We start from the raw sequence: 18,694 nt of genomic DNA, 5'->3' as shown, positions 1-18,694 counted from the left end.
TGTTATTTTCATTGTTTAAAAGCTCCCTGTTCATTTTGACGTGGGAAGGTGATGGATTTTTGTGGGAAAAATCCCAAATTTTGTGGAAAAAAATCCCAAATTCAAAGCCCAGGTGTCACCAACAGCGAGTCTGGACTGAGTAGACCCCAAGAGTTTTACTCTTTTCTCTAATTTCCCACTACTCTGAGAATTTTGGCATTTTCCTCATTATCTTGGCAGCTTCCCTGCTGTAAAACATTGTTTGTTAATCCAGAAAATAACTGGGTTTGTTTGAATTTATTAGGAAATACAAGGGAATTCTGCTTTGGAGCTCTGGTGCTGCTGTCAGTTCATCCTGGTGGATCATTTCCATGTGCATTCCTTAGGGAGCTGTAAATCCTGCATTTCTCCCAAACTGAGGTGTTTCACTCAGTTCAAACATGCAGCTGCTCCCCAAAATCCTATGGAAAGGCTGAATTTAACCTGGATAATCCAATCCCAGCAGGGAAAGTTCCTCCAGATGATGTATCAATGACTAAACCTGTCGAGGAAATTTTGTTCTGGAGGATTTTCAACTGTAAAATTCTTAAAAAATGATATGGGAAGTTGATGTTGATTCAGGCTGCTGGGAATGACCTTTGGTGTGGGATGCTGTGATCCAGAAAACCTGAGGAGTGAAATAAAGCTGTTCTATGCTAAATGGAACATTGAAATCTCTTTTTTTTCTTCCAGCCTGAAACTCTGGAGCACCTCTTTGCCAAGCACCCCGAGCCGACGTCGTGCGAGCCGCTTCTCCTGGAGGCAGAGATGGTGCTGGGAGACATCAGCGTCACCAAAACCTTGGAACAACAGGAGCCAGGAGACTTTTCAGGGATTGATTCCAGGTCTCAGGATTCAGAATGTGACTCTGCATGCTCCAGCAGCTTCTCCAGGAGCTGCCAGGATGGGGAAAGCACGGCCCAGTGTGACCTCAGATACGCCACCATCATCAGCAACTCCCGATCCAGCGGGCTCTGCCGGCGGAAAACCCACCCCAGGAGCTGCCTGGAGAGCTTCCCAGGGGAAGATTCCAGAGGTTTAGGAGCCTTCAGTGCTGCTTGGGAGGTTGAGAATGGGGCATTGCTGGTGTTCCCTGGCTCCCAGCCCAGCAGGGCTCTGTCCCTGGTTTCCTCAGAGGGATTTTCGGAGCCTTTGGATGAAGCTTTTCCAGGCGGCGCCGAGCGGAGCCTGTTTTACCTGGGGATAACAGCCCTGGGAAAAGGACACAGGGAGGTTCTGCAGGGAGAGGTTTTCCTGACAGAAAGCTCCAGGGGGATGTGTCAGCTCCAAAGCAGGGATCTGCTCAAGGAGAGAGGGGTTCTCCCAGCAAATATCAAGGAGTTTATCCAAAGCGGCCTCAAGCCTAATCCCACCATCCCTTATGTCCCACAGTTCCGGGTGGTCACAGCCAAAGGGCAGGAGGCCACGGAGAAAAAGTGATGGAATCACCCTTAAAATTCAATATTCCGAAAGTTTTTCCAGGTGTTGATGCATTCCCCAGTTTTCCCTCCCTTCTGGCTTTAGCATCAAGGGTGAGAGAGCTGATCCCTGGAATATTTCTGTGGGAGAAAAGCTGGGATGTGCCATTTCCCTGGGAATGATTTGGGACATCGAGCCAGCCTGGATGTGGTGGGAAGGAATGGATCAAGGAGTGAAAGGCTGCAGGAAGAGGAGGAGAATCCAGATTCCTGTGTCTCCAGTAACTGGATGAAATGATGGATTTCAAGTAAAGTCTCCACGTTTTCTTGTGGAACACAAGATTCCACACGGTGCAGTTTTACACTGACATCTCTTCCCAAACTCTTTCCTAAGATTCCATGGGAGAAAAGACAGGAATTTGATCCAAGGACTTGCATTTTTGATTTTGGGGGATCTAACTTGTCTGTCTGTCCTTGGAAAGAAGTGACTTTGCCTCTACAACCCTACTCAGGTGGAAGTAAATCAGGTCTGGGAGAAGCAAGAAAACAAACCCACACCTCTTTGCAAGCCAAAGCTATTTTTCTTTTTTTACTTCATAAATATTTTTCTACACCTGCCTTTTCAGAGAACTATTTTGAGGAGCGAAGGAGGATGAATTTATTGTGTATTCCAAAGAATAAATTTCTGTCAAGCTTCAGAGACACAAAGCCAAAAGGGCAAAACTGATGTTAAAAACCAAAGGAAGGCTGAATTTAAAACCAGCTTAACACAAAACCTCACTGCTGGTTTTGGTTGAGCTGCTGACCTGGCTCTTATGGGGCTGGATGTGACACAGGTTTGATGTTCTGGTTTCCAAAATATTGTGTGGGGTGAGGAAGTAAAACCTGGTTTGTGTTAAGAACCAAAACTTGTCACAGTGACTGGAGATAAACCTGCAGGCTCCTGTAGCAATCCAGGCTAAAGCTGTGATGGATCCTGGATTAAGGATTCACTTCCTGCCTTGGGAAGAGACAGGAGAGCCCATTTCTCTGGAGGATGGAATGATCCTTCCATGGAAGTGTCCAGAAAAAAAATATTTGGTTGTGTTTGAAGATCACCTTTCTCCAGAAATAAAAAGCTGATGTTGATTTTAGCCTGCCCAGGCCTTTCCCAGTAATTCCACACGAACAGGAGGAGCTTAACCATGGGAATGATCAGGGAAGATTTTCCTGGAAAATTCAGGAATGTGCAGGAGGTCTCTCCTCAATAGACATTGTCAAATTCCCAGGTTTTTCCAGCCTGTCCTCCCACTGCCATCCCATGATTTTCCTAATGGCCAGAGCAGCAAAACCAATGGATCTGCTCTGCAAAACTGCAGGAAATGCAGCGAATCTGAGCTGCTCCAGCCAAAAGAGAAGATTTGGGGTGTGATCAGTGCAGAACCAAGGGATTGGATCCCTCACTGTCCACATCTGTAATCCCAGAGGACGCTGCAAATCCTGCCCCACAGCTCCATCAATAATTCCTGAGCCTGGCATTTCCATCCTGATGGAAAGGACATCCAATCCCTCTCCTCACCTCTCCGTACTCCCTCCGAAAGCCAAAATCTGCATATTCTGAATGCTCCATCTGCTCCGGCCACTCCTCGGGCAGCAGCTGCTTCAGGGAGGGGAAAAATCGGTACCCGGGGAAAATTTGGAGCAGGGGCCAGTTATTTTCCATCATTTTTCCCTCTCAGCTTCAGGTCAGGTTGTTTTCCCGCACTGAGCCATGAGGGATTGCTGTGTTTGGAGCAAAATCTCCTTGTTTTATTCCTGGCTGAGCTGGAGAGGGGAACATGCAGTGCCTGGGGATTTTTTGGAAGGTGAGGGAATTTTTTGTCAGAGCCACAAGAAGATTCCAGAAGGATTGTCCCTGTGAGGGACACAGGTGTCACCCCGGGGAGGGCTGGGAGGGGCTTTGTTCCAGGAGCTTTCTCCTTGAAAATGTCTGGAGCAGGGAATTTGTGCTTGGCAGGAATTTGGGAAAACCCTGCCAAGGAACAGAGAGAAAATAGGGAACAGGGTCATACCAGGAAACCCAAAAAAAAAAACGGGTTTCAAGTGATGATCTTCACCTCCAGCTCTGCTCTGAAGGGTCTCCTCCACTCCTTTGGCAGATCCAAAAGGATTTAACCTGCCTTTGGTCAAGGGGAAGGAGCAAAAACCTTTGGAATTGCATTTGGGAGCAGCCCAAGGGCAGCCACAGGAGTGACCCAGCACAGTTTCTGTTTCCTTCACAGGGAAAATGTTTCTGTGCCACAAACAATCCCGAGCCAATTCCCAGGGAAGCTGGGCAGTTTGCAGAGAAATGGGAATTTTTTGGCCCTGGCCTGACACTCCCCAGGAAAGGCCTTTGCAGTTTGAACCAGGCAATTTCAGGAACCGTGTGCAGCTTCTGAGGTACAAATTAACATCCTGCAGATTCATTCTGAAGAGCATTCAGCAGTGCAGCTCTTTTATGTAAGAAAATGAATCAAATGTGTCATTTTCCCTTTTCTGTGTCGCTTGCAGCTACAGTTAAAATCCCCCCCCCCTTTTTTTTTTTTTTTATTTTAATCTGGGATTGATGTTTGAAGCAGCAAAAACTTCCTGTGCCAAGGATTTGAAACCTGATCACCTTTAAGGTCCCTTCCAAGCCAGGCCATTCCATGATTCCCTGATTTAAAAGCACAGAAGGGATCAAATACATCCTTCAAATCCTTACCCAGGCCATGATTTTATTGTGGATATTCCAAATTTTGTGTTCCCTGTTGGAGAAAAGGGAATTAAAACGCAGGTTTGTGGTGGGAACTTCTGCAACAGGAAGGATCCCATTCCTCCAATCTTTGCTCAGCTGGGAAAGCAACTTCAAAGTCTAATTCAAACCTTTAATTCAAGGTTTGAATTAAATCTATTTGGGGTGTGCATTCAGGTTTTTCCCTAATAAAACACCAGGATTTCAGCACCTGCTGTTGACAAGGACACTGCAGTGCTGGCACACAGCCCCAGCAACACCAAAATGACCCAAAAAACCCCCAAAAATTCCTTTCAGGAAGAGCCAAACTGTGGGTTTGGCAGGTGCCATGGTGCTCACTAATGACCCCAAACAAACCAAAAAAAAAAAGACTCTGAGAATTGTCAGTGGGGCCTGTCATTAATTAATGACTCCCTGGCAGCTCAGAGCAGGGCCAGGCACTGAGAGCTCTCCTCAGGAAACTGCAGAACCTCCTGCAATAAGGCAGCGCCCTGCTGGGAGGGGATGGATGGATGGAAAAACAAGGGATGGATGGAGGGAAGGACAGCCCGGGGCTCTGGCGGATGCTGATGAAAAGCCGTGGGCAGCGAGCTCTGAGAGCCTGGGAGAGAGAAAGGTCACGGCAGCGCCGCCTCTGCACTTCAGAGCTAATTAAAGGGTCTCGTCTGGCCCTTTAATCACTTTTTTTACACACAGCCCCCCCTTTTCCCCCTTTTCCCATCGTTCTGGATGGGCCCTCTGGGGATGCAAATGAAGCTCCTTTCCTATCCCTGAAAATTGGTTTAAGACCAGCCGTTTCTACCTTCAGATCCAAGAGGGGAGTTAGGGATGGGTGACAAACACAAACCCACCCGGTGCTGCTTTCCCAGCGAAACAAAGCAATTTCCACATGGATCCAGCACTTGGCAAAGGAGAAGGAACAACCTGGGCTGGTGGAAGGTGTCCCGAGGCTGGGGTGGGGTGAGATGGGTTTTAATCTCCATCCAAATCCAAACCATTGTGGGATTTTAGAATTCTGTGAATGGGGTTTTAGAATTCTGTGAATGGATGGGATGGGAAAGCCAAGGAGCAGCTCTCTGTTAGAGCTCCCAAATCCACCCCAGGTGGGCAGGACACGCAGCTCAGGCTGCAGAGGAGCACTCAGAGCCTCATCTCGAGCTTCCAACGATGATTAAAGATCTGGCAGGGAAAGAATTGTTTAATCTTGTGCCTGCCTAATGTCAGAAGCTCGTCGGAGACCGGCTGCTGTTGGCAGGAACAGCTTGGAATCCCTCTGCTCCAGCTGGGCAGGCAGGAAAACTCCAGCTGGATGGGCAGGGGAACTTCAGCTGGGGGCCAGGAAAACTCCAGCTGGATGGGCAGGAGAATTCCAGCTGAATCATCAGGAGAACTCCATTCTGGGTCATCAGGAAAACTCCAGCTGGGTGGGCAGGAGAACTTCAGCTGGGGGCCAGGAAAAGTCAAGTGGATCACCAGGAAAACTTCAGCTGGATGGTCAGAACTCCAGCTGGATCATCAGGAAATCTCCAGCTGGATCACCAGGAGAACACCAGCTGGATGGGCAGGAGAACTCCACCTGGATCATCAGGAAAACTCCAGCTGGGATAGGACCACATCCCTCCTCAGCACAGGGACCAGCAGGGACAGTGATGGACTCGGCCCTGCTCCCCATTTGTGCCCCCTGAACCATCCCACACACCCTGGAAACAGCTCCTGCCTGGAGCAGGGATGAGTCCAGAGGGATTTCTTCCAACAGCTCCAGCTAAAGTGAAGGATTTGGGGGTTTCTTTTTGTTTTCAGTCGACAGTATTTTGAATGTGCTCTGAAAGTAAAAAGATTGGTTTAGGGTGCTGCTTGTCCTGGAGCTGGGGAAGGGTCTGGAGCCCCAGGAGGGGCTGAGGGAGCTGGGGAAGGGTCTGGAGCCCCAGGAGGGGCTGAGGGAGCTGGGGAAGGGTCTGGAGCCCCAGGAGGGGCTGAGGGAGCTGGGGAAGGGTCTGGAGCCCCAGGAGGGGCTGAGGGAGCTGGGAAGGGGCTCAGCCTGGAGAAAAGGAGGCTCAGGGGGGACCTTGTGGCTCTGCACAAGTCTCTGCCAGGAGGGGACAGCTGGGGGGATTTGGGATCTGCTCCCAGGAAACAGGGACAGGAGGAGGAAAAGGGCTACAAGTTACCCCAGGGAAGGTTCAGCTTGGATATTATGGAAAATTTCCTCATGGAAAAGGTTTTGCAGCCCTGGCACAGCTGCCCAGGGCAGTGCTGAGTCCCCATCCCTGGAGGGATTTAAAATCCCTGTGGATGTGGCACTTGGGGACATGGGGCAGTGCTGGCCTTGGCAATGATGGGAAACAATTGGAGCTGATAGTCCCAGAGGACTTCTCCGAGATTAATTGTTCCAGGATTTCTGATTTTATAACTGTGGGAGCCTTTTTCTCTTTTTCCCATCAGCTGGATGTGAAAATAGCTGTTGAGCTCTGCCCTCATCCCTGTGAGGATCCAATTCAATTCCCTGCCTGGAGCTGGGAGAGATTGCTCTGAACCCCTCGGAGCTCTGTGGCCTCTCTGGCTGAAAGAGGGAGCTTAAAACTGCACAGATGGAAATTCAGGAGATCTGAAGATTATTTTCCTGCAAGTCCTGCTTTGTGTCACCTGCCCAGACCTTTTCAGTGGTGACAGCACCCAGAAACACAAGCCAGAGTTGCCAGGCTAAAACACAGAAATGTTTCTCGTTGGTTTAAAAATCTGCTCTGTTTTTTTTTTTTTTTTTTTTTTTTTTTTTTTTTTTTTGATAGGCAAAAAGACAGTGGAACCTTTCCTGCCAATTTGAGATCCCTTTTTTTCCCACTCCAAAAAACCAGTCCCAGGATTAGGGGCTAAAATCTTTATGGCCACTGCTTTGGTGTGGGTTTAGGGAGCTGGTGTTAATTAACTGAGCTCTTTACAGTGAGGAAAATCCCTTCCCTGGGCACTTCCCAGACTCTCCCTGTGAGGGTGGGCAGGCCCTGGCACAGATTTCCTGTCCCTGGAAGTGTCCAAGGCCAGGTTGGAGCAATCTGGGATAGTGGAAGGTGTCCCTGCCCATGGAGAGGGGACTGGGGAATCCCTGAGGTCCCTCCCAACCCAAACCATTCCAGAATGTTTTTCCAGGAGGAATTCGACCTTTAATATCAGGATTTCTTATATCTGTTCACGAGTTGTGTTTATTTAGACAAAATTTTAGCTGCTTCCTTCATCAAATCCAAAGACCTTCCAGCCTTGGCTGTTTTGCAGGATGAATAATCCTGTCAGTGGCTATTTATTCCCAGGATTCATCAACTTCCAGACACAAATCCAGATGGAAAAATTGGGCTGGGGGCAAGCTGTGGGTTCAGAGAGGAGAATATTCCCTCTCAGCACCTCTGAGCCCCGAGCCCCAGCTCCTCCTGGACCCTCCCAGGGTTTGGGATGCTCCCAAAGGACTCAGTGGGATGAGTCAGCTCCGTGTCTGCCAGGCTGGTGCTGAGGGGGAGGAAGAGGAGTCAGGAGCCTGTGCTGATCCAGGGAAGCTGCAGCACAGGAGAAAAGTGACAGAAGCTTCTTCCCTGGAAAATCCCCCTTTTCCTCTCCTTCCTGCTAAAGCCAACACCTGATCCCTCGGTGGCACCTTTGGGGCTGCCAGGAAAGCTGAGGCAGTGGGAACATCCAGTTTTTCCAAAGCAGGCACAAAATAATCCTAATCCACCTTCCACCTGATATTTTTTCTGCTCTGTTCCATGTTTTTTTTTTTTTTTTTCCAGAGCATCCAGCACTTCCCAGCTGTCAGGGATGATGCCCATGGCTAAGGATTCAAGCCCATCCTCCCTCCCTCCTAAAGCCCAGGCTGCAGAGAAAATTGGGAATGTGAGACCTCAGCCTCACATCCCAGGAAGTGCTGCAATGTTCTTTGCTGTTGTCTTTAACCACAATATTTGGGTTTCCAGAAATCATCCATGGAATTACCCTCCATAAATCCATGGGATTATGGCAAACCCTTCCCTGTTCCCATCTCCTGCACCTGCCTGCTGCTTTATGGATGAGAAATTCCAGTGGTTCCACTCCGGCCCTGGCGTTGCTCCAGGGAATTGTCTGCCTTTAAAAACTGTCCAGCATTTCCAAAGGAATAAAAGGATTCAGGAGCTCCATGGGATCCTGCCCTTTTCCTAGGAAAGCTGGTTGATCTTTTTTAGGGAAGGGAGCTGCCTGGATTGGTGGTTTATCCATTTCCATGCAGGATTTGGGAATCCACAGCAGCTCCTGAGAGTGAAAAACCTCATCAACACCTCCCAAAGGGATTTTTGGAGTGGTGGGAAGCACATCCTTCACTGCACAGCTGCTGCTGCACACATTTCTCCCAAATAAATCCCTAATAAAGCTCCAGGAAGCAGAGGAGGGATGGAATGTCTGCCCTGCACCTCTTCCCTCCTCCCTCTCAATATCAAAACCAACAATTCTACTCCTGGTATGAAATGGAGAGAGAAAATTCCATTGCCTGATCCCACCATCTGTTATATCCCATTTAATTCCTATTTATTTGATACCCATGAGCTTCTTCATCTCCTTCAGCTGGAAGGACAGAGGAGAGAGCACAAAGATTCATTAATTCTGCCCAATTAATGAATTAATTCATGGATCTCTTACAGTATCTGGGGTATTTGTCTCTTTTCCCTGTTCCCACCCTGTCCTGTTCATCTCCCAGCAATCCACAGCCTCCCTCAGTTTTCACCTGAATCCTTTTTCCTGCCACCAAGATCTTTATGGAAGAGGAGGGAAGATGACAAAGACATTTGGGGTTGATGAGCTGAGGGCACAGAGAGGGAAAAAAGTCCTGTGAGGAATCCCTGGCTGGCTTTGCTTGGTGTGGGCAGTGCCAAAAATCTCCTGGTCCTCCCTGGAAAGAGGGATTTTGGAGGGGGGAGGGCATCAGCTCCAGAGTAAACCCAGAAAATCGTGGAAAATACCCCAAAATGGTCTCAGTGGAGGTTCTGAATCTGCCCTGGGGGTGAGGGAGGGCATCAATTCCAGAGTAAACCCAGAAAATCATGGAAAATACCCCAAAATGGTCTCAGTGGAGGTTCTGAGGCTGCCCTGGGCATGCTGGAGGCCACAGGAACCAGGAGCCCCTTCTGTTTATACCAACCATTCTCATTCCAGCATTTCCTGCTGCTCCCTTCCTGTTCTAATGGGAAATGTATCCTTTGACAGGATCTCACAGAATCCATTTATCCTGCTCTGTTCCAGCTCTCCTGCCACATTTATCACTCAAGGATCTGAGTGCACTCTGCACAACCACAGACATCTGCCAGCTTATTTTATTTTTTTATTCCCTCTCAGTCTCCTCAGGAGAAAAAAAATAATGAAATGAGTGCAACAGTTTTATTTTAGGAAGTTGGACTTTTCCCCCAGCCTCTCTCCCACGGACGTTGCTTTAGTTTTGGGTTTTGGTTTGTTTTTTTTTTTTTTTAGCAGAGAAAACAAAACCCAACAGTATCCACATCCTCAGGTTTGATCCTGAGACAGTTTTACTTGCCAGAAACAAAGCTGGACCATCCCTCCACTGCCCAGCTCTAGGGAAGGGGTCAGGAATATCAGGAATATTCTTCCTCTCACCAGGCAGCTTTTTGGCTGGAGGATTGGGAATGTGGGAATCCTGCACCACAAATGGGACAGAAATGGGCACAAGTCACAGGGAAATTAGAAAAAGCATCACCTGGAGCAGTGAGAGCTCTGTGCCAACGATGAATCCCAAAAATCCTCCTGAGTTACTGCCTGAAGGGATCCCTGTGCATCATCTCTGTGGTGTTGGCACTTCAAAAAATCATGGAATGGTTTGGGTTGGGAGGGACCTTAAACCCATTTAATTCCAAACTCTGCCATGGGCAGGGACACTTTCCACTATCTCAGATTGCTCCAACTCCATCCAGCCTGGCCTTGGACACTGCCAGGGATGCAGGGGCAGCCACAGCTTCTCTGGGAGTTCTGTTCCAGGCCCTCCCCACTCTCCCAGCCAGGAATTCCCAATCTCCCATCCAGCCCTGCCCTCTGGAAGCCTTTCCCTGTGTCCTGGCACTCCAGAACTCTGGAACACCAAGGTTCACCCACAAACGTTCATCCCCTGCCTGCTTTTGGGATCTTGCCAGGGGAGGAACACGGAGAAAGGGATGTTCCCCTCGTTGTGCATCACCCTGAGAATTCCTGTGTGGAAAGCAGCGGGATCCCAGGTTAAAATTTGGGAAAGGAGAGGAGGTGCCTCCCTGCAGCTTGCTGAGGGAGCTGTCCAGTTCCTGATACCCCCTTTGGTGCTGTCAGAGAAATGCAGCTCTTTTTTTGTTTTGGGCAGCTTCCCTGAGGATTCTCCCAGCAATTGGGGAGATTTGGACAGGAAGAGAAGCTGGATAACCAAAAAACTCCAGGATTTCACAGATTCGCAGAACTGTTTGAGTCGAAAAGGACTTTAAAGACGACCTGAAACATGATCTCGGAGCTCCTGTGTGTGACTGCAGAGTGTCGGGGAGCTCAGAGCCGCCTGTGGGCAGGACAGAGGCGGTGAATCCACAGGAGTGGCCACTGGGAAGTGACCTTTTCCCAAGGCTGGCGGGATCTCAGCTGGATTTGTGGATTTGAAGACCTTTGGCATGGTCAGATCTTCTCCATGGTGAGAAATTGGTGCCTGTGGGTGGCATTTGGTAGCTGCAGCAGGGCAGGGGGTGCTGCAGCTCTCAGGATTCCCTTTGGTGTGGACCAGGAGTGCTCAGGGGCCTCTGGAATATCTCAGTGCCAGGAAAGACTTCTTGGAGCTGGCTTGGCAGGCTCGCAGAGGGAGATAAGAGTAACTCGAGCCCACGATCCGATGGCAGCAGGAGCTCCTTCATTTCACTCTCCTGCTCTCAGCATTCCCTCCTGGCATCCAAACCTCCAGAGGGATGTCAGGGAAGACAGGAGGGACCTGGGAGCTGCTGCTGCCACTGCAAACAGCACCAGCCCCGTCCTTCCCAGCAGGGTGAGGCTGTTCCCAGCCTCTGGAATTGCATCCATGGCTCTGAGTCGCTGCCTGAATCAGCATTTGCTGAGCTCTCCTGTTGCCAGGGAGTTGAAAAGCCTGGATGTGCTGCCTGAAGGCTGGGAATGACCAAGAGCAGGATTTGAATTTCCCTGCCCTTGGAGTCTGGAAGAGCAGAGTTTCAGCCATTTGGGAGTTCTGAATCCTGCCCACATTTGTGTTGTTCAGAAGAGACAACTCCTAAATACTTCAAAGATTTGCCTGAGCCTAAACCACAGGGTTTACACCTCAAATCCAGGGAAGGATTGCAGAAGTGACTTCTCTGTGTATTTTCACAGAATTTAACAAGTTTAACACCTTTGCACACCAAACTCTGGACCAGATTCCTCGTACGTGAGCTGCATCCAAGGCAGCAGAGAGGGACAAAAACTCACCTTGGTTCTCCTCACTGCAGCCCAAAATTTTTCAAGGGTATTGGCATGTTGAAATTTGATTAATAATTATTTTTATATTTTACAAGAAACTCCTGTATGTGATAGAAATCTCTCCATCAATTATTAACTCTTAATTTTACCGCACTGGACAGACAATCTTTTCTCCTCTGTAGGATGATGTGGCACAAAACTCTCATTCAATATTGTTCCTTTATTGCACAAGGAGTGGTTTATCAAGATCTGCCGTGGTCTGGCCTGTGGCTCTGTGGGATCTTGGCCCATGGGATGGGACTTGAGCAAGGATCCCAACACAGCAGCCTTCTGTTCCCTGTTCAGAGCCTGCAGTCATGAATCCCTGGGAAAAAAAATCAAGGGCTGGTGTGTCATCCCCAAATAACCAGTTTAACTCTTCTTTCAGCAGATTTGATAATGAATAGATTTTATTTTTCCCTGCTGGACTCTGAGGTTTTGAGGGAATTGGGGTGGGTTCTTTAAGCCTTTTAAATGCTGCTCTTCGGGCCTGAAGAGCAGCAAATTCCTCTTTTACCACATGAGTCAAGTCTTCATGTTATTTACTCCAGCAAACTTGGCCTTTGATGAGGACATCAAACAGCCAGAGATCTCATGTTTAGGATGAAACAGAAGTGACAAACCACACGGAGAGAATTCCCCTTTATGCGCTGGGTGTTTGGGGCAGCAGCTCCCACAGGTGTGACAAGGGACATGAAGCCTTTGGGGTGAGCAGCTCTGGTTTACCAAGCCTCACCTCCCTCTCGGGGGAGAATTCCTCCCCAAAATCCCATCCTGGGCCAGCTGTGCCCAGAGCTTTGTACCCGCAGCCTCCCCTGGGCGTGGAGTCCAGGGAATATTCCCTGGGGACAGACAGTTCCCAAACCTCCACCAGCTGCTTTATCTCTCCTGCCCCTATGGATGCAATGACATGGATAAATTTTTGTCCAATTCCTTGGAATCCCAGCCCAGTTAGGGTGTGCAGTGTCCTCTGCTCCAGGGAATATTCCTTAGGGACAGTTCCCAAACCTCCACCAGCCGTTTTATCTGTCCTGCCCTGCCCCTATGGATGCAATGACATGGATAAATTTTTGTTCCATTCCTTGGAATCCCAGCCTCCCCTGAGTGTGCAGTGTCCTCTTCTCCAGGGAATATTCCCTGGGGACAGACAGCTCCCAAACCTCCACCAGCCGCTTTATCTCTCCTGCCCTGCCCCTATGGATGCAATGACATGGATAAATTTTTGTCCAATTCCTTGGAATCCCAGCCTGGTTCAGGTGTGCAGTGTCCTCTGCTCCAGGGAATATTCCCTGGGGACAATTCCCAAACCTCCACCAGCCGCTTTATCTCTCCTGCCTTATGGATGCAATGACATCGATACATTCCTATCCAATTCCTTGGAATCCCACCCCGGTTCGGGTGTGCAGTGTCCTCTGCTCCAGGGAATATTCCTTAGGGACAGTTCCCAAACCTCCACCAGCCGCTTTATCTCTCCTGCCCTGCCCCTATGGATGCAATGACATGGATAAATTTTTGTCCAATTCCTTGGAATCCCAGCCTGGTTGGGGTGTGCAGTGTCCTCTGCTCCAGGGAATATTCCCTGGGGACAGACAGCTCCCAAACCTCCACCAGCCGCTTTATCTCTCCTGCCTTATGGATGCAATGACATCGATAAATTTCTGTCTGATTCCTTGGAATCCCAGCTCGGTTCGGGTGTGGGGTGTCCTCTGCTCCAGGGAATATTCCCTGAGGACAGACAATTCCCAAACCTCCACCAGCCGCTTTATCTCTACTGCCCTGCCCCTATGGATGCAATGACATGGATAAATTTTTGTTCCATTCCTTGGAATCCCAGCCTGGTTCGGGTGTTCAGTGTCCTCTGCTCCAGGGAATACTCCCTGGGGACAGACAGCTCCCAAACCTGCACCAGCCGCTTTATCTCTCCTGCCTTGCCCCTATGGATGCAATGACATTTCTGTCCGATTCCTTGGAATCCCAGGCCGGTTTGGGCTGGGAGGGACCTCATCTCTCCCCTCATCCCACCCCCGCCATGGGAGCGGCACTAAGCCCGGGCTGCTCCCGGCCCCATGCAGGCTGGCATTGGGCTGGGTTTGCTGCAGAGCCGCTCCGGGAGCTCGGCTTGGCCGGGAGCCGGCCCGGGGGGGACCGGGGGAGGGAGGGACAGGCGGGCCGAGCGGAGCGGAGCGGGGCGGGACGGGCGGAACCGGGAGCGGAGAGCCGAGCCTGGCGCCCGGAGAAGGGGAAGGAACCAGCCGGGAGGGGAGGGGAGGGAAAGGAGAGGAGCAGGCGGGGAGGGAGAGCCAAAGGAAGGGGCGGAAAGGCGAAGGAAAGCGAGGAGAGGGAAAGGAAGGCGAGCAGAGGAGCGGAGCGAAGGGAAGGCGGGCGAGCCGCCGAGCCCAGCCCGAGGCGCTCCCCGCGGGGCCGGCCCCGCTCGCTCCGCAGCGCTGGGGAAAGGCGGCCGCCGCTCCGCCGGGGCCATGGAGCGCTGAGCGGCTGCGGGAGCCCCAGGAGAAGCGGGGGAGAAGCGGAGGAGAAGCCGCGGGGAGCCCCCGGAGCCGCCGCGGCCGAAGGTAAGCGCTGCCCGCCCGTGGGGCCGCGGCCGCCGCCTGGGGCCGGCGCTGAGGCGGCACCGGCTCTGAGGGGGCAATGAGGTCTTGAGGGGACCCTGAGAGGGCTCTGAGGGGGCACTGAGGGGGCTCTAAGGGGCTCTGAGGAGACCCTGAGGGGGCTTCGAGGGGGCTTTGAGGGGACTCTGAGGGGACCCTGAGGGGCTCTGAGGTCTGAGGGGGCTCTGAGAGGATCTAGAGGGGCTCTGAGGGGGCAATGAGGGGGCTCTGAGGGGGCAATGAGGGGGCTCTGAGGGGCTCTGAGGGGGCAATGAGGGGGCAATGAGGGGGCTCTGAGGGGCTTTGAGGGGACCCTGAAGGGTCTCTGAGGGGGCCTAGAGGGGACCCTGAGGGGACCCTGAAGGGGCTCTGAGGGGACTATGAGGGGCTCTGAGGGGGCTCTGAGGGGCTCCTGAGGGGACTATGAGGGGGCAATGAGGGGGCTCTGAGGGGACCCTGAGGTGACTCTGAGGGGCTCTGAGGGGACCCTGAGGTGACTCTGAGGGGACTCTGAGGGGCTCCTGAGGGGACTCTGAGGGGCTCTGAGGGGCTCCTGAGGGGACTCTGAGGGGCTCTGAGGGGCTCCTGAGGGGACTCTGGAGGACCCTGAGGGGGCTCTGAGGGGACCTAGAGGGGCTCTGAGGGGCTCTGAGGAGACTCTGAGGGACCCTGAGGTGACTCTGAGGTGACTCTGAGGGGACCCTGCCCGGCCCTCAGCGGGTCCCGGTCCCTGCTCCATTCCCGGGGCCGATTGTGGGGTCTTTGCCTGGCCCCCGTTAAGTTTTGTGATGGGAAATCACATCGCCTTCAGAGGAAAAAAAACCCAAACAAACCCAACCCAACAAACAAGGCTTGCGGTTTGCCACAGAGCGGCTGTGCGCTTTAATTGCTTTTTAAAATTACTTTATTTCTGCGCTCTCCGCACCTCCCAGGTGTTTTTTGTATATATTTATTTCCCGTTTATTTCTCCCTGTATCCTTTCCGCCTCCAATTCCTGTCGGGGCGGCTCGTTTCCCCCTGGCCGCGGCGAGGCTGCAGCGCCGTGTTCCATTGGAGCCGCAATTCCCGGGATTTGCTCCTTCCCAGCCGCGGGATGGGGCTGTCCCTGTGGGATCCCCCTTCCCGAACAGCCCGGGAGGGATCCCCAGCCCCAAACAGCCCGGGAGGGATCCCAGCCCCAAACAGCCCGGGAGGGATCCCCAGCCCCGAACGGCCCGGGGGGGATCCCCAGCCCCAAACAGCCCGGGGGGGATCCCCAGCCCCAAACAGCCCGGGTGGGATCCCCCTTCCCAAACAGCCCGGGAGGGATCCCCCTTCCCAAACAGCCCGGGTGGGATCCCCCTTCCCAAACAGCCCGGGAGGGATCCCCAGCCCCAAACAGCCCGGGAGGGATCCCCAGCCCCAAACAGCCCGGGAGGGATCCCCAGCCCCAAACAGCCCGGGAGGGATCCCCAGCCCCAAACAGCCCGGGAGGGATCCCCAGCCCCAAACAGCCCGGGAGGGATCCCCAGCCCCAAACAGCCCGGGAGGGATCCCCCTTCCCAAACAGCCCGGGTGGGATCCCCCTTCCCAAACAGCCCGGGAGGGATCCCCAGCCCCAAACGGCCCGGGAGGGATCCCCAGCCCCAAAAGCTCAGAGGGATCTGCAGCCTCGGAACTCGGAGCGGGATGAGCCTTTCCCGGTGCTCCTGTGCCGGAGACATTTCCTCTGCATCATTTCCCTGCCATGTGCTTTGCCTCCCTGTGTTTTTCCTGAGCCTCCTTTCCCCTGTTCGGAGCCTGGGAGGGAGTTGAGAGTTGAGAGAGGAGCTGGGAGCTGTTTGGTGTGGCTGCACAAAGAGGAGGTTTTTCCCCCCTCCTTGGATGGAGGTTGATGAGTTATAAATCAATTCTGGGGAGGAACGAGGTATTTGCTGTGATCTCTGGGGCTACAGAGTTGTTTTGTGTGAGGCTCAGCATCTGTTGCTACAGGGAACATCCCAAGAGATCCTCCACTGAAGAGGGAATTCTTGGTAGGTCTCTCTTGTAGGAGACTCTTTCCAGCAGAATCCATACAATGCCTTTTATTTTTTTTTTTTTTCCTTCTGGAATTTTTTTTCCATACAATATTTTTCCAGAATCCATACAGTACCTTTTTTTTTTTTTTTCCCTCTGGAAATTCTTTTTTCCATACAACGTTTTTCCAGAATCCATACAATGCCTTTTATTTTTTTTTCCTGTGGAATATTTTTTCCATACAATGTTTTTCCAGAATCCATACAATGCCTTTTATTTATTTTTTTTTTCTGGAAATTTTTTTCCATACAATGTTTTTCCAGAATCCATACAATGCCTTTTGTGTTTTTCCCTGGAATCCTGGTGTCCATAGAAAGCAGCAGTGAATGAGCAGAATAAATTGCATTTTCAGGTCATTAATCCAGTGGAACAGGGAACTTTTTTAGGCCACTATGAGGGAGATGCTCGTTTTGAGTGTGTCTCATTATCAGCTCCAGAGAGGGAGCTGATGGTTAAAAAGGTTATGAACAAATCTGTGATCTATAAATCATCTGGAATAAAAGCTTGTTAGCACAACAAGTGCTTTTCCTGGCAGATTAATCGTTGGAATTCTCGGTTTCTCTTGTCATCTCATCTGTTTTAATGTTTCCTTGTGCCTGCTCAGGTGCTCCAGGTACAGCTGGCTCCTACTTTATTCTCCTTTTTGGACATTTTAGATTCCAGGAAATGATATTTTAGTGCAATATTTTCATGTGAAGGTGAAGTAAAGGACAATATTGAGCCTTTTTGGGGTGTTTTTTCCAAAACCATGTTCAGTTTTTTCTCCACCATTTCTGTATTTACTTCCCAGCTCTCCCCACGTCAGATGGAAACCTCTCCTTATTCAGCATTCAAATCCTGATTTATCCATCAGGGAGCTTAACCCAGATTAGCTGAGTAATCGTCTCTGGGAACACACAAGGCTCCTTTAAAAAGTCATCCCAGTCAAATCCCTGGAATTTCCATCTTTGAAATGGATATCCCGGGTCAGAGCTGGGAAATCCTGGCAGGTTTTATTTGGAATGGTTTATTTAACCCAAACATCTTTCCTTGGGAGGATCCACATGGAGTTGTCCCTGATAAAACAGAAGAAGTTTGAAATATTTGGGAAAAAACAGTGACAAAAGCAGTGCCTGGAAACACCTTTATTCCTTTAAATTAAGTGCTTGTCTTTCCAATGTGTCAATCTTTATCTGGTTCCCTCAGCAAATAAAATTGGATAATTGTGGCAGTGGGATAAATACAGCCTTGGCAGATCTGGGGAAAAAAAAATAAATTGGAAAGATGTAGGACAAATAATGAGGTGAAAAAAAACTCCCTTAAACTTGATTAAACCTGTTGCTAACAGATGAGTGGATATTTGTATGAAATATTGCTTTGAAGGAAAAGGATTTTAACATGATGTTATTACTCATGCTCTGAGTTTTTTGTTGGTTGTTTTTTTACTCCTTTTCCTTCAGTTTAGAGAATGAAAATAATTTGTCAGCTTCACTTTGCAGTGTTTTGGTTTGGGGCGATGCAGGGGGATGCTGGAGCTGGCCTAGGTGAATTTCAGCTGAATTTCTTTAATTATAAAAACAGCTCTCAGCTTCAAGCTTGTTTTGTTTTAAAAAAGGAACAAATTGATACCATCCTGTTGCTGCTAAAACAGGGAAAAAGCCAAACTGTGTTTCCTGAATGTTCCATTCATCCCTGAGCCCAAATAATTCAAGGATATACCCATTACTCAGGTTAGAATCTTAGAAAGAGTTTGATGAATGGTACAGAGAAAGTCAATGAAGAACTTTGCTCTTGGTTGTGCAGCAAAATTGAAAAATCCAAGCCTTTGGTATTTAATTTTTAACTGAATTTTTCATTAGATGTCTAATTAAACCAAGGGCTTGTTTGCCAGGGGGTTCTTGAACCACAAAACTTGGCAAAATAATTTCTGTCAATCCCAGAAGTCTGAGAAACTTTTCAAAAGGAAAAAGATAATTTTCAGAGAACAATAAAAGTGAAATTATTGATTCTTTGTATTTGAAACCAGCCTGAGAGAGGTAAGAGGGAACTTCCTGGGAGAGCAGATTGTTCCACGTCTGCCTCCCGTGGAATTCCTGCACTTTGTGCTGCAGCATCTGGCACTGCTGGCACTGATGAGAAAATAGATTAGAGGATGAGGCTGGATTAAAGCCCTGCTTATTCAGGTGCTTAAAAAATGTCATTTTGTGCACCCCGAGTTTGGCTTTTCCTCGTGTTTGGCCACTTAAGGATACACTTTGTTTATAAATAACTCAGGGGAGGAAAATCCAGAAAATTCCCCTCTTTGTTTCTCCCTTTTCTGTCTGTCCATGTGGGGTTTTTGTAGGTTTTTTTTTTTTTTTCCTCCATCCATTTTCTCTCCTGAATTTCTC

The 18,694-nt window shown here is 50.1% G+C and overlaps 1 protein-coding gene across 1 annotated transcript in view; it reads left to right on the top strand.

Annotated features, from left to right (window-relative positions):
* The window catches only part of LEPR (leptin receptor), a gene marked incomplete at its 5' end in the record, with an annotated part of 29,031 nt that extends 27,378 nt beyond the window's left edge, over positions 1-1,653 (top strand). Inside the window, one exon of the mRNA XM_083867152.1 lies at positions 712-1,653. Within this exon, the coding sequence (XP_083723278.1) occupies positions 712-1,458 (747 nt within the window). The 3' untranslated portion in view covers positions 1,459-1,653. The remainder of the gene's footprint in view (positions 1-711) is intronic.
* Between the last annotated feature and the right edge of the window lie 17,041 nt (positions 1,654-18,694).

Source organism: Zosterops lateralis, assembly GCF_965231275.1.
Source record: "Zosterops lateralis genome assembly, chromosome: 9".
Classification (NCBI taxonomy): domain Eukaryota; kingdom Metazoa; phylum Chordata; class Aves; order Passeriformes; family Zosteropidae; genus Zosterops; species Zosterops lateralis.
The sequence above is the reverse complement of the archived record's forward strand: the minus strand, read 5'-3'. Positions and strand labels throughout refer to the sequence as shown.